General features: G+C 49.7%; 1 protein-coding gene across 2 annotated transcripts in view; it reads left to right on the top strand.

The window, feature by feature from the left end:
- The window catches only part of SMAD6 (SMAD family member 6), an 80,886-nt gene extending 63,239 nt beyond the window's left edge, over nt 1-17,647 (top strand). For both annotated transcript variants that reach the window (XM_066342775.1, XM_066342774.1), the window contains exon 4: nt 16,645-17,647. In XM_066342775.1, coding sequence (XP_066198872.1) covers nt 16,645-17,186 — 542 coding nt within the window. In that variant the 3' untranslated portion in view covers nt 17,187-17,647. The remainder of the gene's footprint in view (nt 1-16,644) is intronic.
- Nucleotides 17,648-25,732: the final 8,085 nt, after the last annotated feature.

Below are 25,732 nucleotides of genomic sequence, written 5' to 3'. Positions count from 1 at the left end.
AGGGAGAGAGACAGAGAGAGTGAGGAGAAAAATGAGAAGCATCAGCTCGTAGTTGCCTCACTTCAGTTGTTCATGATTGCTTTCTCATACATGCCTTGAGCAGGGGAGTTCAAGTTGAACCAGTGACCATGGGATCATGTCTGTGATCCTGCACTCAAGCTGTGAGCCTGCGCTCAAGCTGGATGAGCCTGTGCTCAAGCTGGCAACCTCGGGTTTTGAACCTGGGTCCTCCGCATCCCAGGTTGACACTCGATCCACTGTGCTATCACCGCGTCAGGAATGCTTTCACATTATTGGTGCATTGACTTGAGTCATGTGGTGTGTGCCCAAGTGTATCCAGACACAGGCTAAAGAATTACTTTGAGGAATATGAACCTGTTACTGAGGTGCTAGCTCACCTTCCAAAGATGCTTAGTGGGAGACAGTGATAGTGGAAGGGGTACCTTCTATCTCAGAAGACATGGATGAACCCTGACCCTGCTTTCTCATTAACCCTGTGGACCTCAAGGTAGTCAGCCCAACGTCTCTGAGCTTTATATACCATAACCTAAAATGGGGTCATTTATAAATGGATTTGGAGAGTTGGAAAATCCTTAACAGTTAAAAACGGCATCCCACTATCAGCACTGATGAGGATTGGGCCACTTTCTTGGGGTAGACTTTTGAGGCTGTGGGAACCAAGCTTGCCCTCCTTCTGCTTTGGAAACCAGTCTTGGATTTGGGGTTGGTGCGTGGGCCCAGGTTTGTTGAGCTGGGTCTACCTGCAAGCCTGATGGAACTGACAGACTGACCAGCACCCTACCTCCTCTGCATCTCCCTCCCCAGATCAAACAAGCCACCCTTTTCAGGCATCTAGGAACTTGGGCACAGGTGGCGTCAAGCAGCTTTAGCTGTTTCAACTGTGCACAGTAGCACAGCCACAAACAGAAGACTGGGTCACAAGGGTGAGCTTCTCCAAGCTGGTGGGTCATTTTGCAACAGTTTAGCAGGGAACATTTAAATCTCATGTTACTGGTTCTTTATAGCAAATAGTATTTAATTGTGTCTTAATGATCTCTCCAGTCAATATTAGCTTTTTGGTTACAGTATTATAAAGCACTGCTGTGTTCCTTAAATTATACAAGAATGATCTAGGCAGTCTTCACTTTAAGAAAGTTTGGAGGGCTCAGCATTCACTACAGAGGTATGAAATATGTACCTTTGTGTTATGTATGAAAGGATATTTTAGAGGAAATTATTTAATGAGGATTAAAGTTGAATGCCCTTACCTTTGGGACTTTCATTTGATGTTTATCCCAAAGCGCATCTTTAATGTAAATAAAGCTGGTGTATTTGACTTGCAAAGGTCACATGATACTGTCTCCTTGGTAAATAACAACAGGCTGGTGTTGGATGAGGCCAGTGGTGGGATTCAAATAATTTAACAACTGGTTCTCTGCCCTAATGACTGTTTTAAGTATAAAAAAAGATATACTGAAAGGTAGCTTATTATTTCATGCATTTAATACTTAAATAAGAACAATAAGAGAGGTATACACAAAATTAGATTATGGTATAAGAATTTTAAAATATGAATTAAAAGATATGAAATAATACCAAAAAAACTAAACTGTTATTTAAGATATTTCCATATTGCTTCTTGATTGGCATCCTCACTTGCCATTTTTTTCACCTACGGACGGAATGAACATTACTATGGGCGCTTAGTATACGCTGTTGGCATGGATGAATGTTAAAAAAGAGTAGGGAATGTACATTTGGATTTCCACATTGGGCGGTTGCCCAGGCGCCCACTTTAGAGAGAACCCTAATTACAAGTGCCATTTAAACAACCGGTTCTGCCGAACCGGTGTGAACCAGCTGAGTCCCACCACTGGATGAGGCTGATTGGGAGCTTTGCAAACAAGAAAGCCCACTCCCCCTCACTGTCCTTTGGCTTTCTCATTTAGAGCCATGCTCCCTGTTCCCTTCACCCTCACAGACTTCCAGAGAAATGAAGTCCACTCCCATTGCCAGATGGGATGACGGTAGGCTTTAGGTGATTTTTTTTTTGTTTTTGTTTTTTCTGAGCCATTGAAACAAACCTTGCTCATAGTGAACTCGTCTAATAGTCCATTGGCCAGGGTGCATCATGAGGATCAGCAAGTTGCTTCTTCCTCTCTGCCTCATGTCCTGGCCTCAGAGCATCAGTATTGTCATCTGTTGATGATGAGAACAGTACTGCTGCTGGGCCTTTTTCAAACACGGGGCGGGGGGGGGGGGGGGGGGGACTAATGATTTCCCAACTGCCCTCCCCACTCTCGAATATAAGATTCCATCCGCAGGCCATGGTGGAGCACCCTTGTCAGGCAGCACAGCAGCAGGCCCCGGGGAGGAGGGGCAGCGATGCCTGCAGCCTAAGCTTCAGAAAGCCTGCTACAGGTGGGTGGGGTGGAGGCACAGGCCCCCTGATGACGGCATCAATTAGAGTATCACAGAGGGGATTCAGACCCAGGGCCTTGGGAAAGCTGTTTAAAGGAGGTGACATTTGGGTCTTGCTGGTTGAGCAAGACTGTGAAAACAGCGGGGCACAGGGGAGGAAACTCAAATTCCTTGAGTGCCAGTTACCGTTTTAGGCCCCTTACTAATCTCTGCCCCTTTGAGTGAGGCAGGAAGCCAGAGGAAACCAGTGCTGAGCAGGGCCAACTTTGTAGGTATGCAACATACGCCTTCCTCAGGCCCAGGCTCAGAGGGGCCTCTGCTCAGTTTAATTCTGTGCTTTCACCCTTGAAATTCTGGAGAGGTTTTGAACAAGGAGCCCTGTTACACTGGGCCCCCTGAATTAGTAGCTGGTCCTTGCACTCAAGATGTAATCGCCTGCCCATGGTAACAGAGCCGTTAGGATTTGCACCAGTTCACCTCTCTGCTGCCTGTGATCTCAGGGAGCCTTTACAGATCAAGAGAGAGTGGGATGGACAAAGTACACACAGAGAGCTAAGGGGACCCCAATAGCAGGAGATGGTGAGGCCAGGGAGTTGATGGGCACCCCCGGCTGGAGGGGCCTCACCTGGTCGTCCCCTGAATGTGCACTTGTGTGCTGAGTTCCTGCCCCTTAGAGTTGAGACAGGCTGACTGAAGGCAGTTTTGGGGTCCTTTGTTTTTATGGCTTTATATTGGATCCAAGTAACAGACTGAGACAGGAGGTTGGCTAATAAAACTCAAATTGTATTTGGGAAATGAGAGAAAAATGGAGGTGCCCCAAATTCTCCTCACTCTGGGAACCTGCTGGGCAGGAATGTTCCTTGAAGCACAACACTGTCATCTGCCACAGACCTGCATCCCTGCCCTCTGACACGTGCCCAGGCTGTCCCCATTTGAACCCCCAGAGGGCCGATTTTGTTCTCTGTGGTCTTGGAGTCAACAGCAAAGTCAAAGTTGGGTTGAATCGGTGAACTTTGGCACTTCACACCTACGATGAAAACCTAGACTCAGCTAAGCATTCAGAAGACCAGCGAGGGGCCTGGTTAGTGTGTGAATCCAGGAATTCAGCCGTCAGCAGTGCAGACCAAGGGGCAGGGAGGATCTGGGGCCTCCTTCCCTTCTCACAATTGCCACTTCTTTCCTGGGGACCAAGGTACCCAGCTTTATTATCTTGCACAAATAATGTTATTTTCAGTCTTTCCAGAGCCAGTATAAAAAGCCAGCCTTTCCCACCCCCAGGGTGCGGGGTGTGGGGTGCGGGTGGGGGGTTCTCTGGGTAAGAAAACAAACAAACATACTGACTGATAAAGGAGGACTTGGAATGGGAGCAAAGTTCAGAGCCTTTTGTTGCTGAAACTGGTTCTTTTTTAAAAAAAAACAAAAAAACGTGGGCTGATTTTACAACCTGCTGTCTCTTCCCTTGGAGATACTTGTCACCATCCTTCCCTGCCAGGACACAGGAACCAGAATTCTCCCAGCTGACTCTGCTCCCTGCCCTCACCGGTGCTTCTGGTGTGCGGCCTGACCCATCGGCGCTGGGAAGGGAGGTCAGTCTGATGGCTGCCTCACTGTGGCTCTCAGGAGCTGCGGCTGCCTGCAGAGTGTTCAGAGGAAGCACCGAAGCCTGGGCAGAAAAGCCGCTGCTCCCTGGGCCCCAGAACCTGGAACAGTCTTGCCAGGGCACCAGGGTGAGGAGGATGCTGATGAAAGCAGGGCCCCGGTTTCTTCCTCTGGTGGAACGCCCTGCCCACCAGAGCAGTGGGGTCCCGAGGAGACTGTTTGTGGGGGAGATGCTGAGCAGCGGGTCTGTGTATGAGGGCCTGGGCTAAAGCTTGTTTTATGTCAGGTTACAAATGAGTTCATCTTTTCAGGATCTGTTTGAATACTACACAAGATAAAAGAATGGGCCCCTGGCAGATTGGCTCAGTGGTAGAACATTGGCCTGGTGTGTGAAAGTCCCGGGTTCAATTCCCGGTCAGGGCACATAGGGAAAGCGCCCATCGGCTTCTCCACCCCTCCCCCTCCTGCTTCTCTCTCTCTCTCTCTTCTCTCTCTCAGTCTCTCTCTCTTTCTTCTCCTCCCCCAGCCATGACTCAGTTGGAGCAAAGTTGGCCCTGGGCGCTGAGGATGGCTCCATGGCCTCACCTCAGGTGCTAAAAGAACTCAGTTGCAGAGCAACAGAGCTTAGCCCCCTAGCGCGCTTGCCGGGTGAATCCTGGTCAGGGCGCCTGCGGGAGTCTGTCCTCTCTCTGCCTCTCACATAATTAAAAAAAAAAAAGATAAAAGAATGGAAACCTCACCCACCCCAGTCCAGGCTGCCACTTTGTTCCGTTAGAGACATGGGACTGAGCAGGCCGGAGTCAGGACACCAAGGCTGAAAGAAAGGTCTTCCTGCAGGGCTCAACAGGCCTATCCCTGGAGAAGGCCAGTTATGGCCCATCTGGGTAGCCACTGACTATCCTTATACTCGTATCCCTCCTAAACCCCTCCAGGCCAGGGGCTCTGAGCACTCTGAGGACTCCTCAAAATAGCAGAGGGAGCAGCTGAGGTAGCACAAAGGGCCTGGTGGGGAGTGTGCTCAGAGTCTGGCGAGCCAGTCAGGATTCCCACACTGCACTGCTGCTGGCCTCTGACTTGGTGTCTGTCCTCAGAATGGGGATAATCCCATCTCCTGGGCTTGGGGTTTTGGAAGGGAGAACCGATGGGGAGCACGGAGCACCCGGCACCTCCCACCCTCCAGTGACTCAGCCAGCATTAGCAGCCCATCCCAGGAGCACCATTCATTGCAGCGCATCTAGAGAATGCTTGTGTTTTGGAGGAGTGGTGGGAGTGTATGAGAGAAGCTGAAGAACCAGAAAAGTGTATGTGTTTGCAGGGCTGTGAAGGGGGCCGTAGATAGCTGTGATGAGGCATGCTATTTGAAAACCCCACTGCCCTCCCAGGGAGGTGGGCAGCATGTGGTGGGGCAGTGGCCTCCACATTGCCACATCCAAGGACCCCTTTTAATGTCCAGTCTTTACAGAGGTTTCGTGTGCCAGCGTGGAGTGGACAGGGCTGGGTTGCTGCAGCACAGTTCCTCCGCCCTTACCCTGCAGTCCTCTGGGATTTTGCAGCCCACGGGTTGCACCTATGGGAGTAATGCAAAGTCCCCTGTCTCTAAGCTTAGATAGACACGAGTCCCAGTCCCAGATTTGCAACATCCTGGCTGAGGACTGTGGATACCCTGTGTGAGTTTCAGGCCTCAGCTCCTTCGTATCAAAATGGGAACGACTGAGAGGATTAATAGTATGTTGAGATGGTGCCAGGTAAAGGTTCATTAAATGTCGGCTGGTTTATTATTATTATTATTATTAGCTACTATGTTTTATTATTATCATTACTACTGCGACTACTATCATGACTTCCCCTCCATTCTCAACTCCATTGACACGTCTTATCTTTGCCGGTACTACTACTGCCTATATGAATACCCTTATGAAACTAGACAGGCTGAATCAATCTATTAAATAAAAATTATTTATGTAAATAATATTTAGAGTTAAGACTGTAGGGTGGTAATAGTATTAGTAAAAACAGCAGTAGCTGTTACTTATGGAGTGCTAATTTTGAACCAGGCATTATCAGATACACTTGAAATTAATCGTGACAGCCCTGTGAAGTAAGCACTGATTGCATCCCCGCTTTACAGATTAGGAAACTGAGACCCAGGGTGGTGAAGTCACTTTCCTAAGATTTCATAGCTGGTGAGTAGCAGAGCTGAGATTTGTATGCAGGCAGTTTTGATACAAGGCCTATGCTCTTCATCCAGCCTGGTGTAGGAGACAATTGACCATTCCTAGCCATATGGCTAATTTCTGCTGTGATCTTGGGACGTCACTTTAGCTCTTTGGGCCCCAATTTTTGCGTCTTTAAATTGTGAATTTTGGCTACATGGACTGCACCTCTCCTGGCCTCCCTTCTCTGCACACTGTCATTCTCCTTTTGCATTTCTGTTTGCTCTCTGTTTTGGGGGTAAACCTCAGCCCCAGCTGATGTGTGGCTGGTGGTCTGTCTGGTGAGCACAGTCCTTGGCCCCAGTGGCCGAAAGAGACCCCAAGATGGACCCTGTGCAGGAGGCAGTGGTCGCCAGACCGCTCATGATGTAATGACCGATTAGGAACTTCCTCTTGGAAGCCCGGCTTCCTCTAGGAGCCAGAGGTGCTGGCTCTGAGGTGGGGGGTGGGAAGGGGTGGGGGGGAGTGAATAGGAGGAAACTCCTGTCAGCTGGGCCCTGCTTTTGGAAAGAGTTCAGCAGAGAGGCTTGGTCTAAGCTGTTGACCATTAACATGGTCCATGCACATTCCTTCTCTGCTTTTATTGCCTGAGCCCAGTGGATAAAGGGCTGGTCACCCCCTCCTTAACAAAGAAAAAAAAAAACCCAGCCTTTAATTAATGCTGCGTCTCTGGACTTGCTGCAAAACCTGAAGCCATTTCTATAGCTTAAAATGACAAAGGAAAGTTAAGTGGAAACTCCTTTTTTCTCCTTAAGTTTGATAACAAAAACTACTTATCTAATGGGCAAACAAGGCTTTTAAAGGGGTGTAAGGTTAACCAGATGCAGGGACATGTAATTATTCCCAGGCCTAAGAGCCGCAGATGAAAAAGCTGCCGGTTGGACTGGAACTTGAAGCCACAGTCATGACATAGGACAGAAGAAAGGTGTTTTCCAGAAGGGCTGGAGGCCCTAGTGTGGCTTGTGAAAAGAGGATTAGAAAAGGCAGCCCTGGACTCCTTTCCAGCTCTGCCACCAACTTGCTGGGTAACCCAGAGCAAGTTACTTAACCTCTCAGGATCTCTGTCTCTGAATGTCCCTTCCCAGGTGTCAGTGGGGTTTGGGTCTGTGTCAGTCTTCCTTTGGGGTGTGGTGGGGCAGGCCCTTTCCATCCCGCCCCGGGAGAGGCAGGGAGGCTGCTGTGGCCCCCAAGTCTGGTGTGAAGCTGCAGCACAGGCTTTGAATGCAGAGGAGCGTGGGGTGGGGGTGACAGCCAGGACCCTGGAGATCAGGTCCGCGGCTGGCCTCCTGCAAGCGCTCTGAGTCATTATGGCTAGCTAAAGCCTAAGGGATCAGAAACTTTTAATCTGGGCACATTTTAGGTTCCATTCACAGGAAGGCCGAGTCCAAGGCAGTCTGGCCAAGTGGAAAGGGGGGAATCACGAGGAAAACAAGCTGCATTGCGTGTGCTCAGGCTTTTGGAGCGTGCAGCTCACGGGGGAGCACACAGGAACGTTCCTGCCCTTTGTTTTGACAGAAAACTGCTGATTTCGAAGAAGCTGAAGGCTTTTCTTGGGATTTCAGCTCTCCCCGCCTCCCCCAGACTGCAGTTGGCCCCCTTGGTGCCCCATCACCCCCACAAAATTACATGTTGGGCTCACAGCTCCCTCTGTGGGCAAAGAGGCCCAGAGGAAGGAATGCCAACCATTGGAGGGGCTGGCTCCAGTTTAGGGGAGAGGGCCTGTCGAGGGCCTGTCTGTCCCAGCCCACCGCAGGCATCCACCTCCCTCTGGTGGCAGGAATGTGGGCGCCACCAGGAGCACAGCCCCCCCCTGCCCGGCCTGGAAACACAAGGGCTGTCCCCGGTCCATCACAGAGCCCTGCTGAGGCCACGCCGGGCCTGCCACTGGCCTGGTGGCGCACCGTTCTTTTTTTCATTTTATTCCTTTCAACGCCTCATACCTACAATGAAATCCGCGGCTCTTAGGTGTACGGATCATGATTTCGACCATGTGTACACCTGAGATCCCATTGTACCGATCGGAATATCAAACATTTCTGTCACCCTAGAAAGTTCCCTTGTGCCCCTTCCCAGTCATCCCCACTCCACAGAGGTAATCACTGTTCTGATGTCTGTCACCATAGATTCGTTTTTTTTTTTCTATTCGAGAGTTTCCTGTTAGTGGAAACAAACAGCACTGCTGTGGGCGTCTTGGCAGCCCAGGCTTCTGATGCACGTTGTATTTTTCAGTAGTTTGTTCCCTTTTATTGGCGAGTTGTGTTCCATTTGTATACATGTACCTTATTTTTAATTTCACTAAATTTTTTTTTTTAATTTTTTTTTTTTTGTATTTTTCTGAAGCTGGAAACGGGGAGAGACAGTCAGACAGACTTCCGCATGCGCCTGACCAGGATCCACCCGGCACGCCCACCAGGGGCAATGCTCTGCCCACCAGGGGGCGATGCTCTGCCCCTCCAGGGCGTAGCTCTGTCGCGACCAGAGCCACTCCAGTGCCTGGGGCAGAGGCCAAGGAGCCATCCCCAGTGCCCCGACCATCTTTGCTCCAATGGAGCCTCGGCTGCGGGAGGGGAAGAGAGAGACAGAGAGGAAGGAGAGGGGGAGGGGTGGAGAAGCAGATGGGCGCTTCTCCTGTGTGCCCTGGCCGGGAATCGAACCCGAGACTTCTGCACGCCAGGCCGACGCTCTACCACTGAGCCAATCGGCCAGGGCTGATGACATTCTCTATGCTGTACTTTACGTCCCGTGACTATTTTGTATCTACCAATTTGTCCTTCTTCATCTCTTCACCTCTTCCTCCAGCCCCACAACCCCTCTCCCTTCTGGCAACCATCAGTCCGATCTCAGTCTATGAGTCTGTTTCAATTTTGTTGTTCTTTATCTTGTTCTTTAGATTCCACATCTGAGTGGAATCATACGGTATTTAAGTCTTTCTCTGTCTGATTCATTTCACTTATAATAATACTCTCTAGGTCCATCCCACACTGGCACAAATGGTAAGATTTCATTCTTTTTTATGACCAACAGTCCATTGTATACATGTGCCACAACTTTTTTATTCACTCCTCTGTTGATGAGCACTTGGGTTGCTTCCATATCTTTGCTCTTGTACATAACTCTGCAGTGAACACAGGGGTGCAGATATTCTTTTGAATTAGTGTTTTGGGTTTCTTCAGTTATATACCCAGAAGCAGAATCACTGGGTTGTAAGGCAGTTCCATTTTTAATTTTTTGAAGAACCTCCATGCTGTTACCCATTTTGGCGGCACCAGTCGGCATTCCCACCAGCAGTGCACAAGGGTTCCCTTTTCTCCACACCCTCACCTACACTTGTTTGTTGATTTATTGATGACAGCCATTCTCACAGGTGTGAGGTGATAGCTCACTGAGGTTTTTAATTTGCATTCCTCTGATGATTAGTGACATTAAGTATCTTTTTATATGTCTGTTGGCCATCTGTTTGTCCTCTTTGGAGAAGCATCTATTCGGGTCCTCTGCCCATTTTTTTAATGGGATTGTTTGAGTTTTTTGGTGTTGAGTTGTATCAGTTCTTTATAAATTTTGGATATTAGCCTCTTATCTGATGTATTACTGGCAAATACAATCTTCCATTCAGTAGACTGTCTTTTCATGTTGTTGATGGTTTTCTTTGCTGTGCAAAAACATTTTAGTTTGATGTAGTCCCATTTGTTTATTTTTTCTTAGGTGTCCCTTTACCTGAGGAGGTATGTCAGGAAAAAATATTACTAAAAGAAATGTCAGAGATTTTACTGCCTGTTTTCTTCTAGGAGTTTTATGGTTTCAAGTCATACATTTGTGTTTTTAATTCATTTTGAGTTTATTCTTGTATATGGTGTAAGAAGGTAGTCTAATCTCATTTTTTTTTGTACTTATCTGTCCAGTTTTCCCAACACAAATTGTTTGAATAGACCATCTTGACCCCACTGTATATTCTTGTGTCCTTTGTTATATATTAACTGACTGTATATATGCGTGGGTTGATTTCTGGGCTCTATTCTATTCTAATGATCTATGTGTTTGTTTTTATGCCAGGGATGTACCTTATTTTTGTTTATTTATTATTAGTCCATTTCGACTGCTAGAACAGAGTAACACAGACTGAGTGGCTTAAGCAACACAGTTTTTTCTCACAATTCTGGAGGTTGGGAAGTCCGAGATCAAGGTGCCAGCAGATTTGGTGTCTAGTGAGAGCCCGTTTCTAGTTCATAGACGGCATCTTCTTGCTGTTGCTCACGTGCTGGAAGGGTTAGAGAGCTCTCTGGCATCTCTTTTCAAAGGGCACTAATCCCGGTCATGAGCTACCCTTGTGACCTCCCAAAGACCCCACCTCTCCTATTGCCATCACATTAAGGGTTGGGATTTCAACATATGAATTTGAAGAGGACAAAAACATTCAGCCTATAACATCCATTCTCCTGTTGGACATCTGGGCAGTTTTCCAAGATTAAGTGGTTATGAGGAGAGCTCTGCTATGAACATGCACTAAATCACAGAAATTGAAAGCTCGTTGTTTGGCTGGGAAGGCTGAGGCTAGGATAATGTAGGTGACCTGCCTGATCAGAGCCAGGAGGCAGGACACCTGACTACAGAACTCCTGCCACGTGAGTGCCAGACTGCACCTCTCCTCTCCTCCTCCCCCTGGAATCCTCCCAGCCAGGACCCAGAATCTGTCTGGGAACTAGGCCAGGCCCCTAGCAGGCAGGGGGTAGTGAGCAGGAGTTTCGGTCAGAGCGCGGTCATCTTTGATGTTGCTCACTCGGGTCTGACTCTCCGGCATTTATTTGCAATTAAGGAGATGGTTCCTAATTAGGCTGATGGCGGGACCACAGCCTTGGAGCCTCGAGGAGAAAAAGATCTTCTGCAAGAGACTGTCTGCCTGCACCCTGAGTGGCAGCTCAGGCTGCAGATGGGAAGTGTGGTGGGTGTACTGGTGCTCTGCAGCTGTGGGAAGTGCAGAGGGGACCCTCGGTTTGGGGGAACCTGCCTTCTCACTCGCAGACAGCGTGTCAGCTTATGTTAACACTACATGAGATTTGGACGCACACACGTATGTATGTATATGTGTGGAGTGAAATACTGTCACAGCAGTACTAGTCCTTGTTCTAGACATTCTTATTCATTGCTTGATTCATCATTCTTTCACTATCTGAATACCTTTTTCGCCTCAGCTACCAGGCTAGGAGCTAAACCTTAACATTGTAAAGTGCTTTACAGTTTGCAAAGGGCATTGCCATTCACTGTCTTATTTAACCTCCCATGGTGGTAACCCTGGGTCATTTCCACCAACACCCCTCTGTATCCCTGACCTCTGAAGGGTCAGGCCAATGCTGGGACCAGTAGACAGCTGCTTCTTTTTGCACCCTGTTGATCTGCTTCCAGAGTTTCCAGAAAACCCAAACATAGGCTACCTAAGTGAGGCACTTGATTATGAATAAGCCTATTTTCCAAATGGGGATACTGAGGCTTGTCCACAAGATCATATGACAAGCATCAGATTAGAATTCTGGGGTCTCAAGTCTGGTCTGTGTTCTGCCACACACTGTTGTATGTCCTTGGGTGACTCGCCCTGTATCTGGGGGCACAAGGATATTGGACTAAATCAGTGGTTCACACAGGTTAGTCAAAGGACTAATTTTTCATTGATCCATGATGAAAGAAATAAGAAAAAAAATTTTTTTTTTCCTGAAGTTAGAAACAGGGAGGCAGTCAGACAGACTCCCGCATGTGCCCGACCAGGATCCACCCAGCACGCCCACCAGGGGGTGATGCTCTGCCCATCTGGGGCGTCGCTCTGTTACAACCAGAGCCATTCTAGCGCCTGAGGCAGAGGCCATGGAGCCATCCTCAGCGCCTGGCCAACTTTGCTCCAGTGGAGCCTTGGCTAAGGGAGTGGAAGAGAGAGACAGAGAGGAAAGAGAGGGAGGGGTAGAGAAGCAGATGGGCACTTCTCCTGTATGCCCTGGCCGGGAATCGAACCCGGGACTCCTGCACGCCAGGCCAATGCTCTACCACTGAGCCAACCGGCCAGGGCCAAGAAAATTTCTTATAAATGCAGTGATTTCCAACCTTTTTAATCTCATGACACACATAAACTAATTACTAAAATTTTGTGGCACACCAGAAAAAAAAAGTCAGATGCAACCTTATTATGCAGTGTGACCAATTAGATGTAATGCTGTCGCATGACCCATACATTTATGGTTCGGGACAGGACATTCACACCAGATGGCTATTGTGTTAGCTGGTTTCTTTTCTTTTCTTTTCTTTTCTTTTCTTTTCTTTTCTTTTCTTTTCTTTTCTTTTCTTTTCTTTCTCTCTCTCTCCCCTCCCTCCCTCCCTCCCTCCCTCCCTCCCTTCTTTAATTTGACAGTCTAAGGGAAAAGAGGTCAGTGCTGCTGACTAGTCAGGTATTGCATGTTTTAAAAACTCTTGTGGCACACCAATTGAAAATCACTGACCCAAATGTAGTAACTTTAAAATTCCTGATTTCTTTTAGTATTAAATTATACTTTAATTTAGCTATACAAAATTATAATTTTGTTAGTATTAATACACTTTTGTGCTAGTGATAGTAGATGGTCTTGAGGATTTTAATGTCATTACAAAATAAAACAGTGGTTACTCTGACATTCCCAGCCCCTCTGTTAAACTGTGTGTGTTGGTTTGTGAAAGCCCAGAGTGTTGGGGCTCCTTGGATGAGATTCTGTCAGGAGTCCTTCGAGCTCTGGAGCCCTGAGTCCCCCGAGAGCTTGGTGGGGGTGGGGAAGCCCCCAGAACATGGTGATGGCTCACCTGCTGGTTTGTTCTCCATCATACCTGAGATCTAAGTTGGGCCTAAAGCCATGAGCTTCACCTGCTGGGCAGGATTCTCATGGGGGTGGCGGCAAGGACAGTGTGCCAACACTTATGATATATTTTATTTCCTTTCTCCTTCCCTTTTAGTGTGTGTTCCAAGAGCACCTTAGGGATACATGCAGCCTTGGGACCGACACAGAGAGGACTGAAACCCACCCCTTCCCACTTGAGAGTCTAGCCTAGCCAGGGACACTGACCAATAGCACAGACACCTGCTCAGGCCAAGGGTGGGGCTGCATTTTAGCCTGTAACCACACGGGAGGGAGGGGTCAGAGAGGGCTTTTCTGAGGCAGCAGTCCATCTCCTGGAGTTTGGAAGACTTGGCCACCAGCCCAGGCCTGATGAGGTGTTACCTAGTCTGCTCAACCGAAGAGGCCGCAGGAGGTGAGGGCTGGCCCAGGCCGTGTCTCTGAGCCAGACGGCTGGGGCATGCTGGGCCCTAAGGCAGCAATGTGGGGTTTGTCCTCAATCACAGGATGCCATCCCTGTGAGGGGCACTGGGACAAGGCAGGGGACACAGGTCTTGATGGGGGTGGGTATAGCTGATAGGGGGCATTTTGCTTGGCTGGTGAGAGGAGAGGGGAGACAGAAAGTCCTACCTGGCCTTGGATTGAAAGCTCTATAGCAGGGGTCCCCAAACTACAGCCCGGGGGGCCGCATGCGGCCCCCTGAGGCCATTTATCTGGCCCCCGCTGCACTTCCGGAAGGGGCACCTCTTTCATTGGTGGTCAGCGAGAGGAGCATAGTTCCCATTGAAATACTGGTCAGTTTGTTGATTTAAATTTACTTGTTCTTTATTTTAAATATTGTATTTGTTCCCATTTTGGTTTTTTACTTTAAAATAAGATATGTGCAGTGTGCATAGGGATTTGTTCATAGTTTTTTTTTTATAGTCCGGCCCTCCAACCGTCTGAGGGACAGTGAACTGGCCCCCTGTGAAAAAAGTTTGGGGACCTCTGCTCTATAGGAGCTGGGAAAGAGTACATACCCCCCCCCATTCCCATTACCACCCTCCTCCCCCACACTCTGACTCTGAAACTGCTTCTTTCCCTTCTACAACGAAGTGGCTACACCCTGGGGAAGAGCTGCCACTTTAGGATAAGGTGGCCTTTTCTGAGCCTTATCTGGGAAAGGGAAGTAGCATCAGTCCCTCACTTGGTGACACTGTGCAGTGAGTCCTTGGGGAGTGAAGGCCCTTTGTTTAGGGAGGGAGAGTGACTCACAGGCTTGTGGGTAAACACCTCTAGGACTCATAGACCATGAGAGAAGTCATGGTTAGAGATAGGGAAACTGCGGCCTAGGGAAGGGGAGGGACTTTCTCAGTGCGTGGGTTTTAGCTGGAAGCCTGCCTGGAGTATGGAGAAGCATTTCCTGCAGGAGTATGGTCTGGCACTGATGCTGGCTGGCTACGGCACTCACTAGTGTGCACCCGTGACCAGTTAGGGCACCTCCCTGGGCCTCAGTTTCTGCACCTGTGAAATGGGGTGATAACAGGTGTACCCGGATGGTTGTAGAGAAGCCGCCTAGCTCGTGTTAGGCACCCAGGGATGCCTGTTGCCTAGTGTTCTCCAAGCATGGCTTCTTTGCTTCCTCACTTCTCTCTGCCACGAGCATTAATAGGAATCCTCTTTGCTCGCTGAGAATGTTGGTGCTAGAGTTTTATGGCTGGGTTGGGGTGGTACTTGAGAATTCCCAATCAGTGCCAGACGGATGAATGGAGAGGGGCAATGGCTTGGGTGTTCCTGGCTGCCCACCTGCTGGGACTGGCCTAGTGCCCACAGCTTGGTCACCTATAACAGGGTAGAGTTGTCTTTTCGCCCACTGGCTAAGGGGCAGGTCAGTGAGGGCAGGGAGTGGGGTCTCTTCTTTCCCTACCTGACAATCAGCTAGAACCATGAGGGTCCTGGATGGAGGCTGTGAGGCAAAATGATACCTCCTCAGGAGCTGGCCTGGGAACCTGTGACTGGCATCTGAAGCCAGACATAGGGGGAGGGGCACGCCCTTTGGGGCTGTGCCCAGCCCAAGGCCACAGCAGAGCTGACAGCTTACAGGAGGCCCCTCAGACAGGTTTTCCTGCTAGGTAGCTAGGCAGGCCTCCTAGCACGTAAGAGGATGTCAGGGGGCCTGTCACCCTGCTGCTGTGGGACTTCTAGTGGGGCTGAGCTGACAGACAGAGCTGACCTCACTCAGGCTCTTGAATGAAGTTGTTAGTGCTGTTTTTCCCTCTAGTTTAGTTGGACTTTGATCAGTTTCTCTTGGAGAATAAGAGCCATAGAGTGCTTTGGTGTGTTCTCATCAGGCCATCAACAGAATTCTGCCTCCATGCAAAAGCCCCAGCCAGGGCCCATGTGGGAACATGACGAGGCAGTCATGGGTACCCACCTGCTTCTCAGAGCTGTGAGTTCAAAGGAAAGAGCAGATATTAAAGGGCTTCAGACTCTGAGAAGCTGCCCACACAGGAGAGCAGTGAGCATGGGGCTGCCCTTCAAGACAGACCCCACCCTTTGTGTGTGTGGTCTTAGGTCTGGTCTCAGAAAATTGCCAAATTTATCCAGACATAGAGATGCCCCAAGCTGGAATGAGAAAGGATTCTAGTCATGCTCCAGTGCACCTCTTTGTTGTCTGTGGGGAAACTGAGGCCCAGAGAGGCACAACACACAACTGAGAGCCGGCAAACTCTGAAGCCCCTGAGGAGCAAGTTTCTTTAGCATTTTAGAGACCTTGGACTTCTCTGTCTCACAGAGGTGACTGCAGTTCTGGTGAAAACCTGCACTTTCTGCCGAGAGAGCCAACTCGAGGGGACATTGAGGGAACTAGACCTAATGCCCGAAGACCAGTCGGGGGCAGTCGGACAGTTATGATTCTGAGCTAGAAGGGATCCTGGGGGCCAACTCCTCTGCTTGAGTCCCCCCGAGTGATGATTTGCCCCCTGATATTTAACCCTACGCTGTTCAGACAGAGGCTTGGACTGACGAGTTCCCAATCCTGGCCAGGCCACTTACGACCTGTGTGGCCGGGGGCAGGTAGCTGGTGCCTGCCAAGTCTTAGATCCTCCTGTAAAAGAAGAAGGTGGTTTCGTCACAGAGTGACTGGAGGACCCAACCCAGTGAGGTCACGTGCAGAGTAACAAGTACAGTGATGGCACCTGGTACACTGTAGGCTCTCAGCGCCCAGGGTCTCCTTTGGGCACATGGGTGTATTTCCGACTCCTGCTAGCTTGTGAAATTCTATGGCCAAGAATCAGGTGTGGTTCATGTTTGTGTTCCTACAACACCTAGCACATAGTAGGTGTCTTGCCTCTGCTGTAGATTCATAGCCTCTGTTTCTTCCTTTGTGTATGTTTTGGGAAGGGAGGGGTCTCACTGTGTGTTAAGTTTCCTGAGGACAGGCTGGCACACAGTAGATGCTGGCGGGTCTGTTGACCGCTAGAAACACCACCCAACTCCCACCATCCAGGCAGCAGTACCACCTTTGCTCCCCTCTGCCACCCACCTCCCCACCCTGAATAAACACACTGTGCCCTGTGCTTGCCCTACAGACGCCAGCATGTCTCCGGATGCCACCAAGCCAAGCCACTGGTGCAGCGTGGCATACTGGGAGCACCGGACACGTGTGGGACGCCTCTACGCAGTGTACGACCAGGCCGTCAGCATCTTCTACGACCTACCTCAGGGCAGCGGCTTCTGCCTGGGCCAGCTCAACCTGGAACAGCGCAGCGAGTCGGTGCGGCGGACGCGCAGCAAGATCGGCTTCGGCATCCTGCTCAGCAAGGAACCTGACGGCGTGTGGGCCTACAACCGCGGCGAGCACCCCATCTTCGTCAACTCCCCGACGCTGGATGCGCCCGGCGGCCGCGCCCTCGTCGTGCGCAAGGTGCCACCCGGCTACTCCATCAAAGTGTTCGACTTCGAGCGCTCTGGCCTGCTCCAGCACGGGCCTGAGCCCGACGCCGCCGACGGCCCCTACGATCCCAACAGCGTCCGCATCAGCTTCGCCAAGGGCTGGGGGCCCTGCTACTCCCGGCAGTTCATCACCTCCTGTCCCTGCTGGCTAGAGATCCTGCTCAACAACCACAGATAGCGGCAGCTGCCCACCAGCGGCCCGCCGTCTGCCCCCCCCCCCCCCCCCCCCCGCCGGGGGTGCCAGTGCCCAGAGACACTGCTCCCACGGACGCAACCTCCCAAATATCATCTACCTAGATTTAATATAAAGTTTTATATATTATATGGAAATATATATTATACTTGTAATTATGGAGTCATTTTTACAATGTAATTATTTATGTATGGTGCAATGTGTGTATATGGACAAAACAAGAAAGACGCACTTTGGCTTATAATTCTTTCAATACAGATATATTTTCTTTCTCTTCCTCCTCCCGCTTCTTCTTCTTCTTCCTATTCTTCTTCTTTTTTTTAAAGAAAACGATACAGCAGAGCTAGGTGGAAAAGCCTGGGTTTGGTGTATGGTTTTTGAAATATTAATGCCCAGACAAAAAGCTAATACCAGTCACTCGTTGATAATAAAGTATTCGCATTATAGTTTTGTTTTTTTAAAAAACTGTCTTCATTTTAACAAAGAGGGTCATGCAGGGCTTCAGTGGGTTTCTGACCCCGCAGGGATCCTGAAACTTGACAAAGCCCTTTACTAGATAAAGATTAGAGGGAATACATTGAAAAAGGGAAGAAGGACAAACCTTTACTCTTAAGGCTACAGGAGGTTGTGTTGTTCCTTCTTGCCCATTGCTGTGTGGTGTCCAAAGGCTGGGGAGAAGGAGGGATAATGGCGAGTGCATGAGTCATCCATGCCAGTCTGATGGGGGAGGCTCCTGCTCTGGCCTGGAGGAACTCTCAGCCTGATGGTGGAGTCGCAGGCCCATGCCTCCCATCTCTGAGCTGTGCACAGCTAGAAGAGCAGGCTGTATCTCACCACTCTGGGAAATGGCCTGAGGAACTGAGAAGGTGGGGCCTTAGGCTTGCTCACTACCATGTAGAGCCCACCTGAGCTCCAGAGTGAAGCTCTTAGGACCAGGACCTCACCAAGCGACCCTCCCACCCACCTCTAAATAGTTCAGAATCTGGGCTGCATTCATGAATTATGGGAAGTCGGGTGGTTTCTTTTTTCTCTATAAAAGGGAAAAGTTGAGGTTCTGGAAGGGTATGCCTAGTTCATGAGACAGACCTAGGTTAGAAGTTACATCTAACTGTAGGACCAGAGCCATAGTAAGTAGGTTTTTTCTCTTGAAAACTCAAAAAAGAAAGCCTCCTTGGCCAAATAATGAAGGGGAATTTTACATCATGTATCTTCCTTGGAGATTTACATCAGTACTGTGTAGCAAATGCTCTCGGAAGTCCTGTGGATAACTAATTTAACAGCTTGAAACAACTAACATTATCTATCACACAGTTTCTGCATTCAGGAGTATGGGAGCTGCTTAGGTGGGTGGTTCTGGTTCAGGGTTTCATGCCGTCAGCCAGGACTGTGGTCATCTGAGGTTTAACATTGGCAGCAGGACCCATTTCCAAACTCACTCCTGGGGCTATTGGGCGGAGGCCTCAGTTCCTCACCATGGAGTCCTCCCCAGCTATTCATGAAATGTCTTTCCCCAGAGCACATGGTCCAAGAGAGATGACCAAGAGCGAAGCTGTCACCGCCTATAACCTTACCTAGGAAGTGATATGCCGTCACTTCTGCCATACTCTGTGTATCACACAAACCATTCTTGTTACAATACGGGAGGGACTGCACAGGAGTGTGAATGCCAAGGAGGTAGGGATAGCCACCATGTCCAGGAAATGTACCATTTCACTTTGTTTCCCGAAGTTATGTGCCAACAGACTCTCCACCCCTGTTAATCCTGTTCTCACTTCAAGGCACACTGGTACCTCTGGGCTGGTTGGTCACTGCTGACTGCTGGGTATGCCAGGGCACCCCACACTGAGCCCTGCCCTGAAGATGCTCACCTGGGGTACCTGCCTCACTAGTGCAGTCTCTGTGGGGTCTGGAGAGGCTCCTCAGGCTTAGTAAGGTCCCCAGGCAAGACGGAATTGGAATTAGGGAGCCAGTTCCGAGGGAGAGCTGAGGAGAGGAATCGGACGCCTCCCGGGACGGCTCAGTGCTTCAGCTCGGACCCTCACCTGAGAGATGAGTGGCAAGATGACAAGTTAGGAGTAGCAGAGGGGGCAGGAGCAAAGGGGCAATGCCACAGGAGGTGGCAGAAATCAGAAGGCCATTGTGTGGATGAAGCAGGAGAGGGGAGTCTTCAGACACTTGTGCTTTTTTAAAAAAAATATTTTATTCATTTTAGGGAGGAGAGGGAGAGACAGAGAGAGAGAGAAGGGGGAGGAGCTGGAAGCATCAACTCCCATATGTGCCTTGACCAGGCAAGCCCAGGGTTTCGAACCGGCGACCTCAGAATTTCCAGGTCGACGCTTTATCCACTGTGCCACCACAGGTCAGGCCCAGACACTCATGCTTGCATTCAGGTCTCGGCTGTACCACTTATAGAGTGACTTCAGGGACTTCTGAAAGTGCCTCAGTGTTAAGAGAATAAAATTATTCCTGAGAAGTAAGTGTGAATTGGAAGAATTAAGTACCTCACTAGTACCTGGTTCATCATCGGTGCCTATTAGCTGCTATTAAAACAGGGCCAGGGCTGGAAAGGAAGGCTGGGAACCCTCAAATGTTAAGATGAGGAGCTGGGCTGGCATTTTGGAGGCAGGTGGGCAGGTTTCTGCGTGGGCCAGGGAGGTGATGAGAGCTAAGCTTTAAGAAGCTCTCTGGCTCTGGCTGGTTGGCTCAGTGGTAGAGCGTCGACCTGGCATGCAGAAGTCCCAGGTTCGATTCCCGGCCAGGGCACACAGGAGAAGCGCCCATCTGCTTCTCCACCCCTCCCCCTCTCCTTCCTCTCTGTCTCTCTCTTCCCCTCCCGCAGGGAGGCTCCATTGGAGCAAAGATGGCCCGGGGGCTGGGGATGGCTCCTTGGCCTCTGCCCCAGGCGCTGGAGTGGCTCTGGTCGCAACAGACGCCCCGGAGGGGCAGAGCATTGCCCCCTGGTGGGCAGAGCGTCGCCCCCTGGTGGGCATGCCGGGTGGATCCCGGTCGGGCGCATGCGGGAGTCTGTCTGACTGTCTCTCCCCGTTTCCAGCTTCAGAAAAATACAAAAAAAAAAAAAAAAAGAAGCTCTCTGTAGGGGCTTCCCAGAGGACGGCCAGGCTGCAGGTAGGAATGGGTCATCTGAGCCCTGAAATCCATCCTGGCTCCCTGAGGACGGTTCTCACTAATGTCAGTCTCCTGACAGATTCCTTGCCTTTAGAGGAAGCAGCAGTCACACCGCAATGCCTGTATATGGAAGTAGTGATCATAATCCTCCATCAAGGAGCAAGAGGGACAGAGCTGGACACTCCCATTCTATAGATGAACAAACTGAGACCTAGGGAATGGAAATGCTTATCTCAAACTGGGTGATCATGAATGCTGGGATATGACCAGGTTTCCTGCCTCCCACCACAGGGTCTACCACTCCATGCCAACCAGATGCTGACATCCTTTCCCCATCTCCCAGGTTCTTAGAGGGTGCCCACCCAGGCAGGTGACATTGATTCTTTCTAGAGTTAAGCCTCATGGCCACACTTTTTCACGGAAAACTTTCCCCTGGTTTCCCTGCCAGCCCAGACTCCTCCGTTGACCCCTTCACTCTGCCACCCTTGGACCTGATTCTCCTGGGAGACACAACTCCATCTGATGTCCTGCACGTCCCAGGCCTTGGTCCTCTTGAGCACTGAGTGGAGCAGGGCTGTGCTACATACATGAGGATGGGCTGGGAGGAGTCACTGAATTTTTCTTTTCAAGTTGGTAACTAACAACACCATTTGTGAGCCCTTCCTGCATACTAAGTGTCTTTATACATTTGATCTTCACAAGAACCTCTGTGCAGTGTTCTCAGTTATTCTCCTTTTTCAGTTGGAGAAACTGATACATAAATGCTGTCATTTGCCCAAGCTCCCTGGGGAAGGAGTCTCAGAAGTGAGCTGGGGGCTCCTCCTGTGTGCTGTCTGTGATTGGTTCTGTTGGAGTGGCCTGTCCGTGGGGGAGAATGAGCCTGACCTCTGGGGACCCAGGGCCATCACTCTCACAGCTATCTTGCCTTTCAGACCTGCTCTGTTTTGAGGCTAAGGATATCCCTGAGGTGGTTGGGTGGCTCCAGGTGTCAGGGAGAGGGAGGCGGTGGCTGCCTTTCTTCATGGGGGTCCGAGAATCCAATTCTAGCCCCTCAGTTTACAGATGGGGAAATCAAGTCTCAGACGGGAGAGGCTAACTTGCTGTCACAGTGGTGGCAGGAACTCCCATCATTCCCCCTCTGCTAGTCATAGTGCCCCTAGTAACTGTGGTTTCCCCCGACCACCCAGGGATCTGGTTTCTCAGGCTCCAAAAGAAATACTTTCTAAGCAAGGCCTGGTCTGGAGAGTGTCCTGAGGGCCTGCTCCCTGTGGGCCCTGGCAAACAATGTGGGTGGGGCTTAATGTCCCCAAACCCAAGCTCAGGCCTAGAGCGGGGGTAGGATTGAGGAGGTGGGATTTTCGGCAGTTGACTAGGTTAGTCTCTTCATTGCCTCCTCCTGTCCACAGACCCCCTCCATCTCCAACTCCCCACCACCACCTCAGTCTCCTGGAGTGTTTAGGGGTGTGGGGGGTGGAAGTGTTCATCTAGCAGTGGAAGAAGCAGAGCTGGGACACAGAGGGGACTCTGCAAATCTTGGGTTCATGACCAAGGAGGGGCATGAGTAGCCCAAGTTCACACAGCAAGTTTAGGGCAGAGTTGAACCTAAAACTTAGGTCTCTGGATTTCTGGTCTGGCTGCTTCCTCTGTGTCTGGGCACAGCTTCCATCTGTGCTCTGGAGGGTGTGCACATACCTCTGTTCCCTCTGGAAACTCCCCCCATTCCCCTTCTCCCTGTCCTGAAAGGTCCCATCCCACATATATTAATACATTTCAGAGGGCTTAAAGTTCTAGCTACTTCTGGCTGCAGCTGCCTTATTATAATGCTGACTCTGCCACTCACCAGCTATATGATCCTGGGCAAGCTACATAAGCTCTCTGTGCCTCAGTGTCCTCATCTGAATAACAATAAGAGCATCTACCTCCTAAGGTTGCTGGGAAGATTAAATAAATTAATGTATGCTTCGCACTCAAAACTGGCATGTATGACCATAGTTCCCTATGTATAAGACACTCCCATGTATAAGATGCACCTTAATTTTGGGGCCCAAAATTTGGAAAAGAAATGTATTACATAAAGTTATTGAACTCAAGTTTTATTCATCATAAAATTCATACAACTCCTCATCATTGTCAGAACTCCCATCCATTACCTTGTCCTCATTAGTGTCTGATAACAAATCACTGTCTTCAATAATGAGCACAAAAACAAGCACGAAAAAGCGGGAAATGCAAGTAAAAAAATCTAAAACCACTGTATAAGACGCACTCAGTTTTTAGACCCCAAATTTTTCGAGAAAAGTTGTGTCTTATACATGGGGGAATACGGTAACTATTAGCAGATGCTCAATAGTACTGTTTTGGGGCCTGAAAGACAGCTCAGGGAGGTGAAAAAAGCTTTGGTTGGGGTCTCAGCAAGCATGAGGACTCAAATTCAGATCCCTTAACTCGCTGATGACTTCGGACAATCACCTGACCTGTGTAAACCTCAGTTTCCTCAGGGGGAAAGTAGAGTCGTGATCCACTGGGCTGTCCCCAGTCTGGGAGACCACGGCCTCCCTTGACAGCTGCTGTGGCTTCTTACCTGGGCCTCCTGCCCCTCTCATGCCTCCTCCAATTCACTCTCCTCCTCTCAAATCTGACAGCGCCTCCTTCGCATGACCATGACCTCTCTGACAGCTCCCTGCGCCCACAGGATAAAGAACTACCTCTGAGAGTGGTCTGTGTGGCCCTAAGGGAATCTGGCCCTGCCCCATCTCTACCTGGCCAACGCCCTTCAAACACCACACTCCAGAGCTCTGTCTCCATCTCTTAACCTGTCTCTCTGTCTCTCTCTCCCAGGTCTTTATGCAAGCTGCCCCTACTCCAGACCATGTTCCAGCCAGCCCAGTCCGAGTGCTGACCACACCGCCATCCCTTTCTCCTCCAAGGGAGTCTCCTGGAAGCCAGAGATGTCTCATGTCCCATTTGCCCCATGGTCCTGGGCCCCCACATGTTTGAGAAGTGGGAAGGTCATGGAGGTAATGAACGTGGGTATTTATTTTATAAATGCTAAAAGACTAAGCAGGCATCCAGAGGGGGTTGTGCTTATTAGTATCCTGTGTCTTCATGACGATCCCCAGCTGGCTTCCCCTTACAAGTCCCCAAGAATCCTCATCCTCAGGCCCAGGGCTCAAGGACTCCTGTTCTGCAGCCTTATTCCACCCTCCCAAGAGTATAGTAGCAAGAATTCCTGGTTTGGGGGTAGCGTCCCTTCGAAAATTTAGAACACAGACTCAGAGAACATCCAAGCTGGGAAATGTCCTTAGAGTGCATCTAGTTCCATTACTCACAGAACTAAGGCCCAGAGAGGGCAGGGTGCTAACCAGGGTCACAGAGCAAGGCAATGGCAGATGGGAACCAAACCCACAACTTAGGGCTCCTTCCAGACTGGGCCTCTCAGCAATGCTGCAAAGGCTTCTGAGAAGCCAGCAGCAGCCCAAGCAAAGCAGTTGAGAGGCAATAGGGTAGGGGTGTAGGTCACACTTTATCTTTTTTTTTTTTTTTTTACAGAGACAGAGAGAGTCAGAGATAGGGACAGACAGACAGGAACAGAGAGAGATGAGAAGCATCAATCATCAGTTTTTCGTTGTGACACCTTAGTTGTTCGATTGCTTTCTCATATGTGCCTGGACTGTGGGCCTTCAGCAGACTGAGTAACCCCTTGCTCGAGCCAGCGACATTGGGTCCATGCTAGTGAGCTTTTTGCTCAAACCAGATGAGCCTGCGCTCAAACTGGTGACCTCGTGGTCTCGAACCTGTGTCTTTCCGCATCCCAGTCCGATGCTCTATCCACTGTGCCACCACCTGATCAGGCTATCTTCTTTTTTAATTGTGGTAAAATACATACAACATAAAGTTGACTGGTTTAACCCTTATTAAGTGCGCAGCTCAATGGTATTATTAAGCATGTTCACATTGTTACACAGCCATCACCACCATCGGTCTCTAGAACCCTTTCATCTTCCCTGTGCTTTTTATGCTCCTGTGATAAGATACACACCACATAAAGTTTGCCATTACAACCATTTTTACGTGTACAGTTCTGGGACATTAGGTACATTCTCCTTGTTGTGTTCCCTATACTTTTTAATAAAAGACAGATGAAGAGAAAGTGTTACAATTCTTCACCCGGGGATTTGGAAGCCCTTGCTGAGTTGCAGCAGCCCTGACATCCTAGAGGAAGCTGTGTCATCTTGGCCCTGTGGAGGGTTTGGCAGGAGGGGCTGGGGAAGGGGTGCCCAGTCTAGGCTGACCATCACCAGGGATAGAGGTTGGAACAGCCTCGCAGCCTTGCTGTTTTTAAAGCAGGTTACAGCGAGGTTAGTGGAGTATAGATAAAATGCCCAGAATTTCTGAACGTGAGACTGGAGGGGAGTCCATGGGCTGAGCACAGGAGAGAGGTGGTTTTTTAATATGACTTTCTTGGACTCTCTGGAGCTCTGTGGGAGACCTGTCTGGGCCTCTATTTCCCTCAAAAAGAAAAGATCTAAACTAGATGGCTAGATAGTGCCTTCTGGGGGAGTCTAGCGACTCTAGAGAGCCCCTGCCCTACACCCAAAAATCTGTGTCCCAAGAGTGGTAGCCAGAGTGGACTTTAATATGGGGCCTGCTGAGAGAAGTGGGGTAATCCTTAGTAATATAACTCTTCCTTTGTTTAGCAAAAATAATAACAGATTTTATTTACTGAGGGACTTGTATACAGTAGTCCCCTTTATCCACAGTTTCACTGTGGTTTCTGTTACCTGTGGTCAACCATGGTCTGAAAATATTATTTTTATTTTAGATTTTATTTATTCATTTTAGAGAGAGGAGACAGAGAAAAAGAGAGAGACAGAGACAGAGAGAGAGAGACAGAGAGAGAAGGCAGGGAGGAGCAGAAAGCATCAACTCCCATGTGTGCCTTGATCAGGGAAGCCCGGGGTTTTGAACCAGCAACCTCAATGTTCCAGGTCGATGCTTTTACCTACTGCGCCACCGTAGGTCAGGCAAGGTCTGAAAATATTAAATAGAAAATTCCAGGATAAACAGTTCATACGTTTAAATGCAAGCTGTTTTGAGCAGTGCTGAAATCTCACGAGTCCTGCTCCGTCCTGCCGGGGATGTGAATCACCTGTTTGTCTCCACGCTGCACACACTCCCTCCTGCTAGGCACCTGGGCGCCATCTTGGTCATCAGGGAGACTCGTGCAGTCTCGCAGTGCTTGGGTTCAAGTAACCCTTCTTTTACCTCATCATGGCCCCAAAGTGCTTGGTGGTGATGTTGGCGATTCAGACACGCCAAAGAGAAGTCGTAAAGTGCTTGTTTTGTACCATTGACCAGAAGGTCAATAGTAGCCCTGTGACCTAACGGTCACAACGCTGCGTCAT

The sequence above is a fragment of the Saccopteryx leptura genome, chromosome 6 (genome assembly GCF_036850995.1).
Source record: "Saccopteryx leptura isolate mSacLep1 chromosome 6, mSacLep1_pri_phased_curated, whole genome shotgun sequence".
In the NCBI taxonomy this organism is placed as follows: domain Eukaryota; kingdom Metazoa; phylum Chordata; class Mammalia; order Chiroptera; family Emballonuridae; genus Saccopteryx; species Saccopteryx leptura.
Note: the sequence above shows the minus strand (reverse complement) of the source record. Positions and strands in the feature narration are given on the sequence as shown.